The sequence below is a fragment of the Patagioenas fasciata genome, chromosome 4 (genome assembly GCF_037038585.1).
Source record: "Patagioenas fasciata isolate bPatFas1 chromosome 4, bPatFas1.hap1, whole genome shotgun sequence".
Lineage (NCBI taxonomy): Eukaryota > Metazoa > Chordata > Aves > Columbiformes > Columbidae > Patagioenas > Patagioenas fasciata.
The window spans coordinates 24,003,168-24,026,678 of NC_092523.1; the positions used below are offsets into that span (position 1 = coordinate 24,003,168).

Sequence of the window (23,511 nt, forward strand, 5' to 3'; positions counted from 1 at the left end):
AAAAACACTAGCACCAGCATATGGTTATGCTGCCTTGGCTGGAAGGCTACAAGTAGAAAAGACAGAGCCAAGATGAGCAAACTTCTCTCTATAGCCTTAGGACCACTGGAGAGCACTGCTAGTAAAAACCCAGAGCTGCACATTTGCAAAGTGACTGAGCTCAGCATCCTGCAATCCAGTGCCTTGTGACAGAGGAATGCTCAGGCAGAACTAAGGCACCATGTTTGCTCTGAAAACCGCTAAATCATTCCTGTGTTTCCCACTAAAACTTCTACTGGTAAACCTAAACAGTGTTGCTTTGCAGAGTGGCATGAAACAAAGGGAAATTGGTCCAGGAGTGTGTCCACAATGCCGGCTGCAGTACAGCATAGCTAATCTTTTCCAATGTAAATCTGCATGTCGACTTTCATTCCTAGACTGCTTCAGATCCTGTATAGCCCTTTCGAAAGGTAAGTTCAGGCACATCCATACTCTACAATTTATTTATGTATTTATTTTTAAGAATGGCTGTCTGTTTTCAAGAGCCTCATAAAGAGTCATACACTTCAACCAGAACTGTTGACTTTTAAGGCCAAAGTTTATCACGTGCTCTGGGCTTTAACTGAAATTGTGATCTGGGATAGACCATATTACAGGTTCAAGAGGTGAGTTTTATACTGGGAGAAGAGTGTGTGAAAAAACAGGTAAGTCTGTGTGCAACAGTGGTAGGTTATCACTTTATTTTTAAAAAAAACAAAGCCCCAGACAATAACTTTAGATACATATTAACTGAATATACCATTTTTTCTGCTAAAAGCCTGACAATATTGGCAGAACCAATGATGTTTTTCTTCTGTGTTATAAATAAGGGTATGAGTTATCACTGATTACTTTATTATTTAAGTCCTAAACTTGACATCTGAGAAAAAAAAAAATATAACTCCTACACAATTACATACACTGTCTACAAAATACATTTAATGGCACCACAACTACCCTTCCACTATACCACTCTTGTTCAACTCAATGCCTTTTTCTTCTGAATTCCTTCTTTCCCTCCCTTTTGCTCAATATAAAATTAGAAATTTAAAACCAAGAAAATATATCCTACCTGAGAACTTATTATGGTACAGGAATTCCATTTGCAGTCTTTGTCCAGCCTTCTTGGCTAATAAGTATGGAGTACTGTAAACAGGGTCTCCAGTTGCACATATAGCATCAGCCCCACTAAACAGCAACATCAGAGTTTCTAGCACATCTTGTTTAACTACGGCAGCACACAGGGCCTTATAATGGAGAGGGAAAAAAGGGCTGGTTAAATTAGAAAGCTATTGGCAACAAGTACATGTAGCAAATCCTTTCACCTCCAGTATAGTTACTCTGCATTTTCAACGGCCATACACATACAGAAATAGCCAGAGGCATGCAGTATGGTCTGAATCTAAGAAAAAAGGAGCAACAACAGAAAAAGAAACCCCAAAAACATAAGCAACCCCAACCCTGCAAGTTGTTGCTGACACAAGTTTCACTTGGGAAGGATAACATGAATTAATACAACTGCAGTGGAAACTTGTTATTTATTTACACAATAAATTCCCCCTCATTTTGCTTCACACACCAAATCACTAAAAAAAAAAATGAAAAAGTAAATAAAATCTTCTTATTTCAGACCTTCAAAGTTCAACCAAAGAGACAAGATTTGATCCTTGAACTCTGTCACTAGGAAATCAACTGAAATTCACAGGTAGTTTTTCAAAACTACAGTCAGTCAATAAGGCAACTGTTCTTTAGGGTATCTTCATACCTGGTCATCTTTCCTGCGATTTAAAGATCTCACCACATCCTAAAACATCAGTCTCCTTTCATTTTTGCACACATGAAGACAAATATAACCTTTTTATTTTTTAATTAATTTGTTCTGAAATAATTAAAGCAAAAGTCAGTAAAAAGAAGAAGAGTGCTACTATGAAACTCAGCTGCTCTAATAAACATATAAGCATCCAGTAGCACAACATGACAGGGCAGACAGTCCAGTAAAAGTTTTAGAATTACTTAGCAATGGCCACCTCATTACACAGTAATTTCATGGCTTGACAGAGATTTGACCACTACATCTGATACTTTCACCAGTAGTTAAATGGTTAATTGACAGACACCCCCTACCCACCAAAAAAAACCACCACCACCAAAGACTTGAGAAAAATCAAGCCTGTAAAACACAGAACTATTTTTTCTAGTCCACAGTTATAATTCTTAAATAAATTCTCTTCCATAACTGCTACCAATAAATAGAAAACAATCCAAATGTTTTATTTGGAAAGACAGAATTTCCCATGAAGCCTAAAAATGTTTCCCAATTCCAATGAAATGCAGAAAACTAAATGGAAGTTATACAGTGAAATGGTTCAATACTTCGGCTAGAGGTGTTTTAATGACAACTTATTTTAACTTCTTATGTGTATAACTAACACACAACTTAAAAAATGTACAGAAAATAACAGTTCCTTTTTGACACAACAGCCACTAAACAAATGAGACCTCTCTAGTTCAAACCACAATATCTCATAAATGCTACAGCCTCCCCACAATATTTGCATACCTTTTGAGACAATGACTCATGTAACTGAATTAATTAGCTTTGTAATATATATGCATTTAAACTCTTCTATATTCATAAACCATAAACAACCATGACTCTGAAATCAACAAATATTTGAAGTCAGTCAAATGGACATAAAAAAATTACACAGAAATTTATAATTATAATTAGCATTTTCCACTTCATAACTGTAAAGAATTTGTGTCATTTGTGTAAAAGGAAACACTGAGAACACACATTTTTCATCTTTAATTTAGCTTGTTTCATTTCCAATTATCTACAAGTTACTATATAAGCGTGCATGAGCTACTTTCACCATTGATAACACTGAATCATCTAATGTCAGATGTCAGACATAAAAGATATCAAAAACACAAAGAAGGAATCCAAAGAAGTGGGAATTTGCATACCCAGAGTGTGCATTTGAGGAAAAATAAAGATCCACATTCATTGACGGTTCCAGAAGACACAGTACTGGCAACATATAGGTACCACAACCTTCTGCAAACTAACTGGAAAAGCTGGGAACTAAGAAATCATGAAATGACTCCTGTAAAGGCTCCGAAACAACCCTTATTCTCCTCTGTGAACATGTCACTCAGGATTCTGAATTTATTTATCACCAGTCTAACATGACCAAATTGCACACTAATAAAGTACAAAGGTATGGTACAGGCTTACTTATTCCAGTATTACCTTATTCAACTGTTCCTTGGTTTTGTAGGAAAAAGGTGCTTTCCTGAATTTTCCCTCTTTGTATTTTTGTGTAATGAATGCTATCCTTTTTTCTGCAGGGGCATCCATATGTAGTTCTTCATCTGGAGGAAGATTTCCTGCCCAAAAACTGTTTGCCCTCTTATTTCCAATGACGATAAAAAGCTGGATGAGGTGCAAGAAAAGAAATATGAAGGATACAAAGCTAACCTCTAAATAGTTTTCAGCTGCTCCAAGTAAAAAAAAAAAGTTATTAAAGAAAATTGCCTGCAGGAGATGGAAGAAGCCTGTCTCAGTCACTGCCTATGGTCATCTAGAAATGAATAACAGTCTGTCACAATCATTGACCATCAATAGCAACTAAGCTTCACAAGACTAATCAGTTATAATATTTCAATATGTATTAGAAAATACCAGTAAAAGTTCAGAGAAGACTAGCATATGTTTTAATGAAAGCACTGATGATTCAATCCTTCCTATCAGAACCACTTTTTCATACCCCAAGCAACTAAACTGCTGGTGAGAAGTTTCCTTTCTTTTCTCTTTCCCAATATTGCCTTTCCTGATTGCACTCCAAAAGAATTTTGTTTCTGTTTCCCCCCAAAATCTAGATGCTTGGAGATATACTAAGAGAATTTGTACAGGTAGTTATCAAAACAAACGAGTATTTTGAACGACACAAAAGTACATTATTCCTGGAAACACCAAGTTTACTTTAACAGCAGCATGTTATTTAGAAGCTATATGTTCAGTTTTCTTGCGAGATAAACAATAAATAACTCTTACTCATACAGTAGTTTTCAGGATGTAACAAAGAGTCATTAATAGAATACTACCACATACCTCAATAAGTTCATTGCTCCAAATGCTGGCATCCATTTTTAGACTCCGGACCTTTGAATCTCTCGGTCCTAAAGATCTGTGCTGTCCTGAAAATTCAAAAGTATTTTTACTTAACTAAAGCAATTAAACTGGGTTTTTCTTTTGCTAACAAAAAAATAATGAAGACAGATTTGTTCTAACTGCTGTTCTTAAAAAAAAAAGGTTGGGTTTGACAATTAAACAAAAAATAAAAGCACCAAAAAACTCCAAAATGAAAAAAGTGGATTGTATTTGACAGTAATGAATAAACAAAGTAAGGTGTCCAATTCAGAATACGTTTGGGAGGGTTTGTTTAGAACAAAAGCCAAGAGTTACAAACTTTCCCTGAATCTACTGCTTAAACACATATTTAAACACAAAACATGATAAAACTGAATTTTTAGTAGTATCTGGAAAAGCTCTCCCTGTTGGCAGTAAAATATGTGCTGATGTAACACAATTAGTACCCCAAATTTATACACTGAAAATTGTTATCCTTTGGCATCCAGCCTTGCAAAAGCCAGCCATCTCCCACAAAGCGTTAGTGTGTTAATTTCCACTGATTGCAAAGGGTTATTCATCTGAGTGAAACCAATCACCTTACAGACCTGTCATTTACTCATGGAAATGCTTTAAAATAAGGATATAAGGTATAATTTTAAAAAAAGGTCACTTTTTGTCAAAACTTTCACAAGGATGGTACTAAGAAAAATGAAAAAAAAAAAGCCATTTCAAGGACATATACAGATATGCAAATATGACATTTTGTAGAAGCCACACAGGCTGTCATTAATTACTCTACCTGCACACTTCTTACAAATGACAACACAGAGATTGATGGATGCCCAGTCAGGATCAGGAGCTTTACAATCGGCACAGCTCCTGTTCGACTCATTGAACCAAATCTTCTCAGCTACTTCATAATCAGAGAGAGTTTCTGCTATTGATTGCTGCAGTGCTTCAATCCAGTCTTGTTTCTCTCTTTCCGACTCTGCTGTAAAGCTGAAACAATTGACTTTTCTGTGTTATTGATCTTCATTTTAAAGCCAATTAGACATAGCCTGTAATCTCTTCTATTTATTACTTTTACACCCAAAATCACAGTCAAAAAATCCTCCTCTACACAGATATAAATACACAGATGGAATGTATTATTTTGTGATTTTAGTCAATGAAAACTCCCTCTGTTTTGGTGTTCAGATTTCAACAAAACCACTACTAGTTAAATACCTTTTGTCGCATTCAAGGTACATTCCTGAGTTACTCTTTTTATGGTACCACATGCTAAATTTAAAATCTGAACTTTAACAAAAACATAGAATGAGCTACAGAAACACAGAGAGTTACTGAGAAGTAAAACTGAACTTGCTAACTACAACAGCAAAAACCTGCTTCTCATTTAAATTGATATTTTAAAAAAATATAAATAACAAGAAAACACCAACATGGTAATGGATTAGAGAAAGTCAAAGGACTAGCTACCTACCAACTAGCCACAGCTTCAGATCACTGATCAAGACTACTTTACCTGCTCCTCTAGTTGACTGAGAATGAAAGGAAATTCTTTGCTAACAACTCGCAAGCCCGGGAGAACAAAGTGACTCCTTCTCCTGCATTACTCAGATTTCACTTAACAAAAACTACAACACTTAACAAAAGGCTTTTATTAGCATATACTTTTATTGAAAATAATTACAAGTCAAAGCATCAGCCAAAATGAAACTTTCTACTGATTTCAATGGATGATGTCTACAAGGCAAGGGACAGAGTGGTTCTTTGCTAATAAAATGCTTAATGTTAAATGGATGCACTACTGCAGGTTATTATATCATTATATTATTCTTTAAGATGGAGTCAAGTTGTTAAAGTGACTTATTTTTTTCCTTTCTGCCCTTGCACAGAATGAACAAAGAAGGCTACAAAAAATACAAGTCTGTGGGCATAGGATGTCTAGTCAGGCAGGTAATGGATGAAGCACACAGCTAAACAAAGGAAAAAAAAATCCTTTTTTTTTTTCTTTTTTTTTTCTTTTAAATGCTGAGAATTCTTATTAAAAGCATTACCTTTTTATCCAAGCTAGATATGTCACTGTAGCATGAAGCACATATTTTTTTTAGCTCGTTAGTTATTTGCATATCTTGTAACGTAAATATTAAAGTCCTCACCTAAAGCTTTTATAAGGAGTAATTATTTCAAAAGATTGCTTTGCAGTTCGATCCACTTGTTTTACATTTGCCACATTCATCGGGATTAAAGTGATACCGAATCCTGTTTTAAAATCCTAGGGAAAAGACAATAAAAGTTCAGGGTTTTATCATTCAGGAATCAAATATATATAGAACAATTAAATCAGCATGGTCCAAAAATCCAAGGTCAGTAATACACATTTTGGCCACAACATGCAAGTTCCTTCTAATTCATTAACATATAAATAAACTCATACTAAATTTCATCCAAACATTATGCTTCTAATTGCTAGAATGACCTTACTTGATTGTTATTAGGAGAAAACTGCACACTGTAACTATGAATAAAGGGGGGAAAAAACGGTTAAATAAGAGACTGCATTAAAATGTGGATCCAAAATAGCAGAAGTATCTCACTTAAATCATGCTTTAGTGACTAAATAATGTTTATCTATCTAAAGCCTTCTTATTGACACCAGTGTTGCCTGTTTTAAGCAGACTTATAACAAAATAAAATATTTTATGTATAAAATTCTTTCTTAAACGTTGCATTTCTCAGTTTCTGATGTATTACATGAACTAAACATGTCAAAAGTGTCTTTGAAAAAAAAAAAAAAAGTCCTATACAGGAGCTATGATAGACAACAGGTTATCTGTGACTCTCATATTAGAAACGCTAAGCATTTTTGCTTTCTCTTACACAAGAAAAATTATTTCTTTTCTGCTGCATGGAACAGTGTACTTAAATAAAAATCAATCTTACATCAATACAGTTGGGAAATAAGTGTTCAATGACCTTTTGTGAGGCTCTCTCAAATACATCTATTTTGGAAACACTGATAGGCACATGCGTTATTTCTGATCTGTTCGGAACACCATCAGTATCTGCTCCTTAAACTGATTTAGATGTTCATCTAACGGTAGTCACTTCCACAAGTTTTATTTCTGGAAATATTAGCATACTTCTTGGAAACAGTAACTGTATCAGAAAAAAAACCTAAACAACCTATTACACATCACCCAAGCAATAAGCCAAATCCACACATTTTACCATCTGCAAGATGTTCACTAAGTTACCTCTCAAACAAAGTATGGATGGATAAAAAATACAAGCACTGAACAGAAAAGCTTCAGAGTCACTTGCCTGTACAAAGACGATTGTTTTTCTAGTAAACGCATATTTAAACCTGCATCACTGGCAAGTTTATCTTCATAAGATTTTCAAATTTTGTGAGCATTAAAGCTTACGTGGAGAAGGTACTTCATAAAACTCTTTTCACCTCATTCCCCTGTTACAGGCATGAGCAAATAAAAATATTATAATGTCCATTTTAATATGATGTTTTTAAAACTCTTTAATTTCCACTAATGAAACACAGTCTGGGATAAGTCAGCTAATGTTTCCTTGACAGAATTCTTATTCAGAATCTTGTTTTAACTTTGGTTACATTTGATACTAATGGTGCAGAATCCAAGTGTGGATTTCAGCACAAACCTTTAAAAAGTAACAACTTTTCAACAAGTACCCTGGCTTATCCACTCTTCATATAATATATTTTTTAATATTTCCACTTTCCTTATACCCTCATATCCTGTAAGAGACATTTTTATTCTCTACTCTCATCTTCAGCATCCCCCCATTTTCCTATAAATCAATGGTTTTCATACTGACACATCTGCCTTAGAAGAGAGCAGAGAGTTCTGTGAAGCCTACACAGGCCCTAATTCATCCTCAAAGATCAGTTCTGTGGGAAAGGAGTGGGCAGAATAATCTCTTTTTGAGTATGAACTTGACAGCATGCTCTATAGCCGTGAAGCATTCTAAAGTCAGACATCACCAGTGAGAAAAACAGAAGCATGAAATACAGAGTAAAAAAAAAAAAAAAATAGGGGATAGACAGATACTAAATTTGTGTTTCTCTTAGCAGCAGCGTCTTAAATGAGCAAAATAAAAAAGAAATTAAAAAAAAAAAAACAACTCCCCCTAACTTTCTAGAATTAAATGGTTTGTGCTTCTGAGATGCAACTCGGATACAGGTTTTGTTTGTTGGTTTCAACTATTTCAAATAATTGTCCTTAAGAAGTCTTGATTTTTAAAGGGCAGGTAAGAAGACTATAGTTGTACCTGAACAACATTGCAATGTATTCTCTGTTTATTAAATAATAGATGAACAACTGCCAAAAGCCACGATTAATAGGAGTTCAATAACCTCTTAGGTCTAAATTAGAGTTTACTGAAGGTAAAAAATGAGTCACGAAGACGACTGCAATAATAACTACCATACTGAACCAGATCAAAAGTTCAACTGGTACACTAGTTTTCCTCTAAGCAATTGCTACTGGCAACTGTCATAAAAAGAATGTAAATAAGAAAGTGTAAATTCTTATCTTCTCAAATAAGCTTCCAGCTCGGAACATCTCTGAATAAACAGTTGCACCAAAGCAATCATACTTACTAGCCACTGACAGCCACATTCTCAAGTAATTTAAACAAATCAATGTTTTGAGGCCCACACAACACCCTACTTCAAAAATTTCCTAAATACTCCTTGTGCAAAAAAGTAGTGCCTTTTGTGCAGGTATGCTGGTTTTTTTTTCCCAATAACTGAGCATTTCATTACATGATACTAGAGAAAACAAACAGTAACTAAACTTTATTAATCTACCTATACTATCCATGCTGTTTCTTCTTGAAAAATCTCTATCCAATATTCCCTTCAGTCTCTTTTTATGCCTTCAAGCAGCTACACCCACTTCCCTTGAAGTAAAAAGGGAACAGGGCTGAAGACTGCACATGGTTATGTTTGTGAAGACAGACACCAAACCTTGTACTGAACTTAACTACGCAGAACTAAGAAAGCCCTCTAGAAATTAAATGCATTAATTCGAAAGTCTTCACCTTTAGCTGGAGCACCAATCCTCTAAAATTTGCACACATACCTAGCGCATAAACAATCCCACTGAAGAGAGAATAACTATTATATTTTAAAATCAGCAAATTAATGAGAAATTACAGTACTGAATTTTAGGGTGAGGAATGTCAGAAAGGTTAAGAAATTCAAAGTGAATATACTTTTCAGAACTGAAAGTGGTGGCAAATTAACCGATTCCATTGGTACATTAGAATGAAGTTACTCCCGTAGTAGTCCAAACAAACTCTTCAGAGTAACAGTACAACGCTTGGCATAAACCAGGCTTTGTGAGCGACAGGTACACTGGAATCTAATTTTCAAGGTTCAGAATTATATGCTTTCAGGAGTGCCGTTCTGTTCCCTCCTTCAGAAACAGAAGTGGGAATTGGTACAGGGAAGAAAGAAATGCTCCACTTTGAAAGATAAATTCATTCACTTTGAGTGCACAAGAGGACAATAGGGTCATTCAAGCACTACACAAAATGTACTGACAGCAAGACCAAGTAGTATCTTTTCAGAATAAAAATTGTCTTTCTTCTACAGACTGAAAGCTCATTGTTTCAGATAGGTTAAATTGTGTTACACTTTTCGACCAATGAAGAAAAGCTTAAGAAGGTTCAAAAATACACAGAGAAAGCTAAGGTTTCGTTGTTTTGTTTGTTTGTTTTTAAATATAGTTATGTCTTAAATGTCTATATATACACAATCCTCCTGAATTTGAAGAAAGCTTGAAAAATGGGTTGACAATTTGAGTTTTTTTTAGAAAGCCAAATTCTTTACAGATATAATAATAGATCAGAAGTATTCAACAAACACCACGGTTAATTGAAGGCTAAAAATACTAATAGGGGAAAGCAGTTAACTACAAGATGAGTACTGGCTTTCTGGTAAGCTGTTTTTCCATCTTGAAGGAGGAATGACTATAATGTGTGAGTTCTGCTGTTGTTACCATCCCTGTCAGAAAGAGACATCACCTATGAAAACTTGCCATCTGTATATTAACTGTGAAATGATAACTTAATTTTTTAAAACATACCTTTAACATGTATTTATGAAGTGCATATCCGTGTACAAAATCGCTTACTCTGTTATGTATTATCTTTTCATAGGCAAAAGCTACTCTGAGACAGACTACACTAACATTTCTTCAATTGTATTTCAGATGAAATTAAAGGAGCTTCAAAATTAGTCTCATACCTTTTCTAATATATCACCACTGGTTTACAGACATGGAAATAAACACCCAAGATAAGGAAAACTTCAGTACATGAATGAATAAAATCATGCAGCTATATCTAAACAAGTCTAATCTTCAGAGCTGCTAAACACGTAACTTTTGGTACGCTGTCTTAAAAAGACAAGCCTAGGCATCTTTCTCTATGGAATTCTTAAATAATTCTGTAACCAGAGGTTGAATCTTGTGGTTCTCAATTAATGAACAGACCTTCTCTACAAAACCACTGTTTGCTTCCCTGAACAGTAGCAAATTTTTTTTTTTTTTTTATTATTTTTACCCTCCCCCTCACTTTTGCACTAGTAACACTTGGCCTGATATAATTGTTGGTTTAGCCAAATCAAAATTCACCTGAACACAGGAGTTCTAAAGCTGCTGCTTGTGCTCCTCAACTTCCACTGTTTTAGCCATTCCAATCATGCCTTGATATGTGCTGTCTTTTATGAATCTAATATTATTCCCACAGTATATAAAGTTGACCAAAACAAACAACAAGCAAAAACCCACAAACCCAAAACCCAACCAACCAAAAATAACAACAACAGCAATGACAACAACAAAAACACAAACAAAGAAAACCCGACAAACTTGCCTCAGGAAAATACCTTGGGAAACACACCCCTCCACCAAAAAAAAAAAAAAAAAAAAAATCACATAAAAATCACATTTACAAGTTTACCCTTTGAAATATACCATAAGAAATATTAGTCCATATTTTTATCTCAGTGTTTTGCTGGAGTATTAAGGGGATAACAGCAAGGAAAATTGCTGCCATAATTTTAAGATCATATGTTTGTACATACACACATGTATATACATATGTAAATATCTATTTGTAGCATATTTTGAAGTACAAAAAGTACAGAGGTACATAACTCTGAAGTGCAGAAACTGTACTGGTGTATGCTGGGAGAATAGCACTTTTGGAAATTGCTACAACTGAGTATTCTCACTGCACATCGGTTTCCTTTCTGTGAATTAAGAGGTCATGATCTGTTTGCTTTTTTTGTCTTCAGCTGTCAGATCTTGAGGTCATGCAATATTCAAGGATGTGTGTGCACACACTTACATAATAAGGCTCCAGTAATGGTAAGAGGTATCAGATAACACAAGAAAAACATACTGCATACATATGTGTGTTTATATATGCACATGCTTTTTTTTTTTTTTTTTAGTATCTATCAGCTTACCATCCCACCACTAATTTACAAATAGCCCATTCATATTTCTAGCATTACCCTTGTCCTACTGCCATACATAGAAAGTGCTTGACCTTTAATCACAATATTTCTGATGAGAGTTCTAAAATATGACCTTACGTGTTTCCTTGAGTTTACCTCTGCTTTGGAATAACTCTTTAGGTTTGCTTTGGGGAAGCTACCACAAAATTTCTGACAATTAGATTAAGACTTATTTCTGAAAGATCTGAAAATTCCCTGAACAATTTATCATGATGTAGACTTTTCCTTCATTCTAACCCCATGGCATTTGACTCCCTTCAAACAATCAAATTATTCCAGCGAGATTAAAAGCCAATAACTAGAATTCTTCAGATAAAGCAACCATAGTTTCTCTCCTCCTTAATTGGAGATATATATTTCAGCCTTTCCAGCTAGTAAGCAAGGCTAATTTCTGCAACAGAAAGGTGGGAAAAATTTGTTTCCATGTTAATGAAAAATTAAGACATTTATGTATGAGAGTTCGAGAAACAATAACTAGTAACACAGGAATTGCTTTGATGATATTAATTCTTCTCCGCAAGTTTATATTGATTTCCTCTTCTTTTAAACTGTAGTTCAGTTTAGCCTCCCCAGTTACCTTTCATCAGGCTTTTCAAATCTTTAGAGACTTACATGCCTGATCGCAGACTAAAATATTTTAATATAGATTTTAGCCGATAGTTACATATCATGGACTGAAAAAATAAAACCTGCCGCAGTAAAGACATATGCACTCTCTCTTCCTAAAGCAGTCTCAATATGCAACCACAGTGAAGGATACAGTATATAATTATACAGACAAAAAAAATTATGTTTAAAGAACATGAAATCAAGCCCTGATGAGCAAGGAGATGCTAGAATTCAAGTCATCTGTGCACATTAACGCAGTAGCTTCCTGCTCATCTGTTACATACGAGGCAGTCACATCATCAGTTTTAAGTTTTTTAGTTAGCTAAGCAAAATTCCTGTGTCACATAATAAAACCACTTCAAAATGATTCTAAGATATTACTGCAAAACATTTTCTAATGGCAACCGAACATGCATAATTTTGGAGGTTAAAAAGAAGGAAGAAAGCAAAAGGTATGAAAGACCACTTAGATTAGCTCTACTCGGTGCCTTGCAGTAAGCTTGTTTGCAGTGGAGTGTACTGGATGTGCTACTGGAGCACAACCCACTCCATATTACTGCATTATAAAGAAATCTAGTACAAACACTTTGAGATGGCTCTATGATGAAAGCAAATACATAAGAAGCAGGGACAACTCAGATTTGTTTCAAAAACACATGCCTAAGCAACACCCTAAGGTAATTCCAATCTTAGAATTTATTTTTCATATAAGTTACAAATCTCTCTATTCACTTAAAAAAGTAATTTATATTCCTGACTTCATCAGCTATATGTGTGCATTTTGTAGTATCATACGATTGCCCAAGAAAGTTCATTAATATTCAAAGATCACCTTCTCCAAGCTCAGGAGCAATGCATCCCAATAAAGAGGAACTCGGGCAAAAACACCAGAAGGCCTGCACTGATCAACAAGGAGCTCCTGGACAAATTCATATACAAAAAGGAAGCCTACAGAAAGTGGAAGCAAGAACAAGTAGCCTGGAAGGAATACAGAGAACTTCTCTGAGCAGCTAGGGATCAGGTTAGGAAAGCTGAAGCTCTGATGGAATTAAATCTGGCCACAGACATCAAGGGCAACAAAAAAGTTTCTAGAGGTATATTGGTGATAAATGAAAGACTAGGGAAAATGTGGGCCTTCTCCAGAAGGAAACAGCAGATTTGGTTACCTGAGATATGGAGAAGGCTGCTATTCAACAGCTTTTGTGCCTCAGTCTTCACTGGCAAGTGCTCTAGCCACACCACACAAGTAGCAGAAACCAAAGGCGGGGCCTGGGAGAATGAAGAACTGCCCACTGTAGGAGAGGATCAGGTTCAAGACCATCCAAGGAACCCGAAGGTGCATAAGTCTACAGGACCTGATGAAATGCATCTGAGCAACCTGAGGGAACTGGCGTATGAAGTTGCTACGCCACTATCGATCATACTTGAGAAGTTGTGGCAGTCTGGTGAAGTTCCCACTGACTGGAAAAGGGGAAACATAACCCCCATTTTTAAAAAGGGAAAAAAGAGTAGAGCCAGAGAACTACAGGCCAGTCAGTCTTACCTCCGTGCCTGGCAAGATCATGGGGCAGATCCTCCTGGAAACTATGCTAAGGCACATGCTAAATAAGACAGTGATTGGTGATGGCCAGCATGGCTTCACTAAGGGCAAATTGTGCCTGACAAATTTGGTGGCTTTCTATAACAGGGTTACAGTGCTGGTGGATAAAAGAAGAGCAACTGATGTCATCTACGTGGATTTGTGCAAAACATCTGACACTGTCCCCAGATGACATCCTTGTCTCTAAAATGGAGAGACATGGATTGGACAGATGGACCACTAAGTGGATAAATTGGCTGGACAGTCACACTCAAAGAGTTGCGGTCAATGTCTCAATGTCCAAGTGGAGATCAGTGACGTGTGGCATTCCACAGGGGTCAGTATTGGGACTGGCGTTGTCCGAAGGAGGGCCATAAAGATGATCAGAGTGCTGGAGCACCTCTCCTACAAGACATGCTGAGAGAGTTGGGGTTCTTCAGTCTGTAGAAGAGAAGGCTCTGGGGAGACCTTAGAGCAGCCTTCCAGTACCTAAAGTGGATCACACAAGAAAGCTGGAGAGGAACTTTTTACAACAGTATGTAGTGACAACAGGTAATGGCTTTAAACTGAAAGAAGGAAGATTTAGATTAGCTATAAGGGGGAAAGTCTTCACCATGAGGGTGGTGAGGCACTGGAACAAGCTGCCCAGAGAAGCTGTGAATGTCCCATCCCTGGAAGTGTTCACAGCCAGGCTGGACAGGGGTTTGAGCAACCTGATCTAGTGGAAGGTATCCCTGTCCACAGCAGGAGGGCTGGAACTAGATGGTTTTTAAAGTTCCTTCCAACCCAAACCATTCTACAATTCTTTGAATTTTAAATCAGTTGATTATGCACCTTCGGGCCCATGCCTTGCTTGTTTTATGGGATGGATCTAGGACACATGAAGATTAAAAAGCTCCCTTCCCGTATAGGCTGGAAAAAAAAAAAAAAAAAAAAGAGAGGATCACATAATTAAAGTGACTGAATACTATCCTGGAGGGGAGCTGGCTCTTATCTTTGACTTTGCCTATTCCTGCTCAGTGTAAATCAAAAGCCTTCGTATACAGTCATTTCACAGTATATTTTCATTTCCTAGTACCTGACTTTATGCTCTAGGGTTTGATTTGCAGAACTGCTGAGCAACTGGAACGTCAACTGAGACCTATGAAAGCAATACTTTCAGCAGATATGGTATGACAGAAAAGTATTCTCTCCTAAGCCCCCATAAAAGACAGAGAAAACAGAGAATGCAAAATATATGGATATTTGAATCATTCATTCTGTTTCTCAGAAAGGAACATGACCATATGACCACACGGTTACCTAACAGGAACTGATGAAGACTGAATTAAACATCATTCCTCAAATAGCCAAACACACCAATTACTGATCATTTCCTCACAGAACATTACATTACTGGTGAACAATTCTTTCTGTAGGGCATTTTTCAACAGTGTGCAAATAAAAAGGCACAGGTTACTCCACGAAAAGAACTTGAAATTATCAAATAGTTACTAAGTAAACAATGCACTGAATTAAGCAGCAATCCTGTGGAAGAAAGTATCTTATTATAGTACCTACTGCACAACAATAAATTGTATTTGTAAATTGTAAATGGATGAAATTAAGTTTTTAGAAATAAGCCCAGTTTTACCATGTTTAGAGTGCGTGCACAAATCTATAATCATGGTAATGTTATTTCACACAGACTTTCTTTGGATTTTCACAGGTTTTTAGCTAACTTCTCCCCCAAAATGAAGTTTACATAATCACAGAAGCGTTTGTTTCCCTGCCTAATGCCAAGTAAATTTTTAGTCTAGACAGATGCTTGGCTTCAGACAAATTCAACATAATTGCAGCCACTGAATACCTCAGTTCTTAGTAAGATTTAAGGAACATAAGGCAGAGCAAAGGACACAGACTCTGAGGTTTCCCCACTCCCCTCCCCTCCAGTCCCAGAAGGAAAGGCTTTAGCATACGGTCACAGTGAATGAAGACAAGATGATACAATCTAGAAAGAGACATTCAAAGGCAAGGGCTACAAACAAATACATACCTACATTAAGTAAAAGCTTCAATATCTTAGTCCTCAAAATCAAAGCAAAAAGATGACAGAGAGGAAAACGTATAATGCCAAATATTCCTAAGTTTCTCACTTGTGCAGAAACATGCTGAAAGTAGAGTAAAAACACAAAACAAAAACCAAACATGCTGCAACCGAGCACTGCCATTAGATATAATTTGTATGCATGCCGTTTAGTGATGGTTCAATAACCTTTACGTTATTTCTGAAACAATTTGTGTGAGCTGTTGCACCAACGTAAGGAAGAGAATTCCACATACATTTTAACACAAAGCAATTTAAAGCTATTACTTGAAAGCAGAGTTCGTGACTTGAAGGGACCACCGTCATTTGCATTGCTGCTTTAGAAAAAAATAATGAAAGGACTGAATTCTTCAACTATTCTACAATTCAGAGTTCAGCTGAGGTACAGAAAGTGTGATTCAGACCATACTTCATTCTGTGTGCACATGCTTTCTTTTTCTTGTCACTCAACATTCTAGGAAAGCCACGTTCTCACATCTGAGGCACAAGACAGAACTGAGCATCAAAAGCAAGCTGGTAACACTGCACACAACACCTGCCTTGCTATCTTCTCAAATACCCTGACAGATACCAAGCAAGAGAGACAAAACTGCTCTCTGTTGCCAACCCCACGCCCCAGTGTGACAGACAAGTGCAGACAAAGCTCCAATTTGAACAATTACAGTAACTCTCTTCCAGCAGGGCTGCTCTGCAGCATGGAGCTCATTCCAGAATCAGCATCTTGTTAGCTAGAGAGGTTGAAGCAACTGCAGCCTGCCTGGGCTGTGATCTTAGCTTTTACTGCTTCATGAAACATCATGACATAAAGATAGTGCAGTTAAATAAACACACAAATAAAATTCAAAGCCTGTCATGTGCAAATACAGTACATATTCAGTGCTTTTACCTTTATTCTAATTCCAACAGCCATTTATAACACTGGCTTGTATTAAAAGAGACAATCATCTTCCTTAAGACGCACAACTTATAACACATGGAAATTCATTCCATTTCAGAGTTCATTTCTTGCTACTCACTTCACACATTTTTCATCCCAAATGGATGGCAGTTTAACATATGAAAAAATCTTGAAATTCCTCAGTTTTACTCACTTCTGTTGTTTGAACCCTTCCACCTGCCTATGCTATTTTTTTCCCCTTAGTGGCTACAGCAAAAACTGTTCCTGCTATCTCAAACTCACAGTTTCCCAAACACTTTCCCTGTACTGAGGACCCAGAACATCTCTTGTTGAGACAAGGCCATTCTTAAATAGAGCTGTTACTATTAAAATTTTAAGTAGCCATCTGGACTGTTCTTTGGAAGTGCTTCACAACCGAAATCCTTCTTAGAAGATTTATCAGGACTGTTCTCTCAAGACCAGAAGGATCTGTGTATTTTAAAAGTACCTCACACAGTTATGGTTTCCTGAATTCACATCTTTATAATTTTCTTGCTGAAGCTTTACAAACACATCAAAGACCTTGTTATATATTCATAGTCCAGACAAACTGCTAACAAAATGTTTCAACTCTTAAAGGAAGGACAGATTGTGAATGTTTTTGTGATATTCTAAAATATAGAATGGTGGTCATGCAAAATTTATAAGCCTCTTTACAGACCTTTTTGTACGGTTGTCACTGGACAACATAAAAAAACTGGTATGATATCTCTACTGTCAAAGATCTCCTAATGAGTCTCCAAATAATGGAGATCCTGTTTTCCTCCAAATTTACCTGTGGAGATAAGCAAATATGACATTGACCAGTAAAAACTGTTGTTGAGCACACACAATGCTTTTACTTTTTGACCACAAACAGTAAGATGCTAAGACTATCAGTCCTCACTGTATATATATTTTATTTACTGCCTCCTACTTCAGTAACATAAAATTCTATGATATTGTATTCCACAAGTAAAAATTCACAATTAATTTAAAAAGTTTCAACACTTTTTGAAGTGCCAACCAAATAGGATTAACTTTTCTGCGGCTGGGTCTCAGCTCCACCGTGGACCTCCATGGGCTGGCAGGGGACAGCCAACCTCAACAAGGTGTACACCACAAGCTGCAGGAGAATCTCTGCTCTGGCACCTGGAGCAGCTTCTGCCCCTCCTTCTTCACTGACCTTGGTGTCTGCAGAGCTGTTTTGCATATTCTCACTCCTCTCTCCCAATGCAATTGCTGTTGCACAAGGTTGTGGGTTTTTTTTCAGTTCTTAACTACATTATCGCAGAGGCCTTATCAATGTCACTGATGGGCTAAGCCTTTGGCAGTGGTGGGTCCATCTCGGAGCTGGGTGGCATTGGCTCTATCAGACATGGAGGAAGTTTCTGGCAGATACTCACAGAAGCCACCCCATAGCCCCTCCACTACCAATGCCTTGCCATGCAAACCTAATACACTCTCCTGAGAAGACATCTTCCTTACATTTAGTTCAACCAAAAATAAAGTGTTTGGTTTTGTTTCATTGGCTGGGGTTTTTTTAGAGGAGGTGGTGGTTGTTTGGTTGGTTTTGTTTTAAAGAAAATATTTTCTTCTGCTGGTTTTAGGTTCACATATAGTAATTTATCTTTCTGACACAGGCCCAGATGAAAATAGCTGATGAATCCACAGAAAGTATTTTGATTTTTCATAAAGCAAAATAACTAATGGACAAACGTAGAGCTACTGCTTAGCAGCTGTTCACTTCCATATTTGCTTAGGTTTTCTGTCATGAAAGTAATGATTCCACATCAAGAAAACAGTTAGTATAAAAGTAAATACGTAAAAGAGAGTTTCACAAATCAATGCAGTTTACAAATAAGCAATCTACTTTTCAGTACTTAAATACCGGAATAACTGGAGTATTAAATGCTTCAGCACGTTTACTGCACTCCTAGTAAACTCATCATAAATAATTTTTATTATGAGTTCATGTAAAAGCCTTTGCTATTTGTTTCTAGTGAAATTTTGATTTTACAAATGATTAAAGCTAAGAAGCTACACAATTTAACCAAAGGCATTCACAACTCAAAGAATAACCCCACACATTAACTGAGAAGCTAGTCAAATATTTCTATGATAGTGACAAGTAAAACAGGGGTCCAGCTCTAAAACTTCTGCACTATACTCACGTGTCAGGATTGGATCCATAATATAGGCTTACTGAAACAAAACGCCTTTGTCTTAATTAACATAAGTTTAAATTTTTAGAAATAACAGTCTTCCAAAACTCAAAACTTACGAGCTAGAAGTACCTTATGTAAAAATCGAATAAATTCAAGCTTGCAATGAAACTATTTTCTGCTAATGAGAAGCAAAGGCTAACATCCAACAGAAAAATACAAATTATTTGTACAAATATGGAGCAATCATACTCTAGAAACATACTATGACAAACTAAAAGTTAAAAACCAAAACAAACTGAAAAAAATCCTTAAAACACCCCATAACATACTTCTTTCAAATACCCTTCACGCTCTGTGTTACTAACTAGCAAGCTAGTTGACAGAAAGAACACCAGGAATTACATTACAAATTATCTCTGTTTACCATTTATCTTCTGTTTGTTTCACCAAGCTTTCCATTATCACACAATGAACAATACAGGAAAGTCTTGTAGGACCCAGAAAAGGTACAGAAACTGGCTCCCTTGTAGCAAAATGATTCCACCTGTCTCCTGTGTTCTTTTCATTTCTCAGGTATCTCACTCCTACCCATCTCCTTACACAAGGAAGAAACAAATCTTGCTCATCTGAATTTAATGAGAGACTGAAAAAGCAACACTTGCCAATAGCAATGTTAACTCTGCTTCAGAGCACGTTCTTGGGGTGGGGCAACAGGCCTTGATCGCTACTTAAACTGTGATTCTAAAACCATTATTCAATTCTGAGTAATACAGCAAATAGAAGCTTAACACATTCCACAAGTTTACAAATTTGTTTCCTCAATGTTCTAATAGAACATCCTTCAAAATCATGCAATAATAAAAAATAAACATTATTTTAAAACATATACATATTACTATGTTCAGATAACTGAAGATGCCTTACAAATCAGAGATTAGTAAGGAACAGCACATACAGTGGCAGTTTGTTCATGGAAAGTGACAAAAAAAGTGAAGCACCCATTTATGGGCTGATCTAACAGCAACGTCCTGGCCCAGACACCAGCAAATTAACTCCATGTCATGGTGAAGTGCACCTATGAAAAAGCTGTTCTGGCTCCTAACTGAAAGTACACCTGTACACCTCATCACACAGAATTTGCATCAAAATTGCAAGGGCTTGATCCAGATAACTCTCTAAAATAGAATCTCAAACAGCAAAATAGAACTAAAATTAAAATTATAAAATTGCTCCATTTCAGGATATTCAGAAACCCTGCAGCAGCATTTTGTACCAATTGTAGGTGAGGAGGCTTGTAACATGCTACAATGATTTTTGAAAACAGAAAATCTTCCCAAGAAATCCTTCCATATTAGCAAGAATGGGTAGCTGCAATCTGCAGACACAGTGATGTGGAGAGAAGGTATATTTTCCCAGCATGACCATGCTATTTTAGAAATTAGGACAAACAAGAATTCTGCAACGAAACAAAATAAAGGACTAAAATGGGAAACTGGCAACTCTGACATTAATGGCGAAGCTCCAACTGACGTTCACAGAGCTGGAGATTCACCCCAGGCATCTGTGTTTAGATCCTATAAGCAACAACTTTCCTTAAACTGCCCTGTATATACTGAAAATGAATCTTTAACTTTTCCATTTAGAAGGACAAGCAGCTAGAAGAAAATCAGCACTGGCTTCTTAAGGTTGATTTTAAAATACGTCTGCCTGCAGTGTAGGAGAATGAAATTTAAGTCTCCAGATGAAAGACCTGCACAATTAGAAGACCTGAACAGCCAGCACAACAGAATCATGCAGAACTGTGATGAGATAACATCTTTCGGTTTTGTACCTACAGCGGACTCTATTAACCTTTATTTTTCTTCTCCATGTAAAATTCCAGTACAGCACCACCTGCATATATTAAAAGATATGTTCTGGTATTCTGCACCTCAATGAGAGACAGATGAAGAAATAGTGTCTCTGAAACAGAGCTTTGTGTGGATGTGACCCTTTTCTTTCTACATTAGAATTTATTGCTGAGAACCCCAATGAAGACACACAAGTTTCACATCTACACTGCTAATTGTACACATTCACTGTTATCAAGTGAAAGTACCTAAGATCATCCTCAAATCAGGCTTCTAAGTTTTACCAACTGCACATTGTCATTAAATAAAACAGAAAAAGCAAAGGAAGTTATATACCATCCTTTTTAGCTGTAGAAGGAGAGTGAACAACCTGTAAATAAGTAATGCTGAGCAATGATTACAGAGCACACAGAAAACAGACAGAGAAGCAACTGATGTATTTATTAAAGTTGAAAGAAGCCCTTTCCAGATAAGTCACATAACAACAGCAGGCACCTCTGCTGTGTGGTTGGTTTGTTTTAAACAAAATAAGACAAAAGATGCTAGAACCCTCCTCACTTTTCTTTGGGGGAGAAAAAAAGCAGCACAAGGTAAAACAAACCAACCTATGAGTCAGAATCCATCTGCCACCTGGGCACCACTGACAACCAGACTGCAATGTCTCCTACTCCTATGGCTACTCAACTAATGAATTTTGCCTTGATCATTTTCTCAGCTTTGGCTATGACCCCCATCTCCTGGATCATCAGTTTTCTTGCAGCCCAGTAAATTGGCAGCTGCTCAGTTCCTTCAGGGGAGAGAAGAGACAGTCAATTGTAATAATGGGCTGCAATTACTCCTGTGTTGCAGGAACTGAGCTCGTGTTGCTGACTGCTGTCATTTTATCTGCCTTTGAACTTCTCCATGACCCCATGGCAAGGAATTACAGCCCTCGGCTAAAAAAAAACATCACACTTCTCATAATCACACAACGTCCTGCAAAGCCTCTCAAACAAGTGCCAGACAGGCTGATTGTGGAACAGAAAGCAGCATACAAAGCCACATTAATTTTACTAATGCAGCCACACTGCTTCAAGACCTTTGTCAAACTTCACTCACGTATCTCTAACACAGTTCTGCATAATGGACTTAGACTGTAGACATGTATAAATGTGGACAAACGCAGTTGATATAGACTCCTCTCTGCCTAGAGGCAAAGTATTGAAATATGTACAATTTGAAAACACCGGACAGTAGAAGACAGAGACAACAATTTTGCCATAATCAGAAGGGAGTCATATCCAATAGACAGCCATGTTGTTTTGTGGGTTTTTTTTAATAGCTTAATTCACCTTATACAAAGAAATGGACAGGAGCTGTAATAATCAATTAAATATTAGATAACAGAATCCCCAAAAGGACTGGCAAAGCCAATAGTTAAAAGTGTTTATCTTCATGAGTAAAACACAATCATCAGCCATCGCTTTCTTTGGCTCAACATTTTTTTTGAGCAACTTTTATTGGAAATACTGCAAAAATACAACAAAAAGGTCCCTAAAAGACAAGAGACCCCAAACAAAACCAGTTGTTTGAAATGCTCAAAACATATTAATGTCACTAGGTGTCACTTAAAATTCAAACAAGATTATTTCCACCTTTAGCTGCCTGAGTCATTGCTTTCCATCTTCTCTGTTATTTTCCTTCTCAACCCCTGTCCTGGTCTGTTCACGTGGTCCTCCAGCTGCCCACTGCCAATTGTTTTGACAACCTTCTACCTTAAGTGAAGGTAACAGCTTGATTTTGCTGCAATTCAGTGCATGTAACATTTTTCAAATGTTTCTTTAAAAGTGTTTAGATATCTATTAATAATTCTGGTGGATCTCTGAGGTGGGCCTGACCCATATACTGAGAGAGAAATAACTTCTGAGTGAAGTTTTCTGGAAATATCTGTAAGATATTTATTTTTTAATGAATGAGATTTAAAGCGTACCGTCTCTAACGATATTATTTTGCATGCAAAATATTTAAGAGGGGGAATTTCATTTACTGTCAATGGCATTGAAGTGTTACATGAGGTAATAATTCAGTTTGAGTTGATTAAGTTCAAATTTGTTGGCCTAGCAATTTATTAACCAGAGACAGAAATTATTGCTGAGAAAGCACACTGGGGTATTTCCCAAATTCTTACTATGCTGTAAGTTATAAATTCCCTTCCTTTTGCTGTGAGGATGGTGCATTTATTTAGAATAAAGTTTGTAGGCATCAGATGGTGGAGTACAGAAACTAATGTTTTGTTATTATCTGAAAAAAATGCCATACTGTTACAAACAACATAGAGAAACCAGCACAAATGAAAAACAACTTACTTGAGGTCCAAAAGATTAAAATACCACGTAAGCTACAATGATATTAAAATTCTCAGTATTTTAAGGATCATCTTTATAATGCTTACTTTAAACCATCCACTGTGCATAACTGATGAAAACTCAAATGGCTTAACTATTTTATCAGTAGTCCAATACTAACTCCCAACCTGATCTCCCTCCACTGCCAGCAAAGATACTGTACACATTTCCAGTGCACACTGTGCACAAGACA

The 23,511-nt window shown here is 36.5% G+C and overlaps 1 protein-coding gene across 1 annotated transcript in view; it reads right to left on the reverse strand.

Moving 5' to 3' along the window:
- Nucleotides 1-23,511, reverse strand: part of ARAP2 (ArfGAP with RhoGAP domain, ankyrin repeat and PH domain 2) — a 138,273-nt gene that overhangs the window by 74,188 nt on the left and 40,574 nt on the right. The window contains exons 10-14 of the mRNA XM_065836791.2: nucleotides 6,319-6,434; nucleotides 4,956-5,155; nucleotides 4,136-4,221; nucleotides 3,275-3,457; nucleotides 1,091-1,265 (exon numbers count right to left, since the gene is read on the reverse strand). Of these exons, the coding sequence (XP_065692863.1) occupies nucleotides 1,091-1,265; nucleotides 3,275-3,457; nucleotides 4,136-4,221; nucleotides 4,956-5,155; nucleotides 6,319-6,434 (760 nt within the window). The remainder of the gene's footprint in view (nucleotides 1-1,090; nucleotides 1,266-3,274; nucleotides 3,458-4,135; nucleotides 4,222-4,955; nucleotides 5,156-6,318; nucleotides 6,435-23,511) is intronic.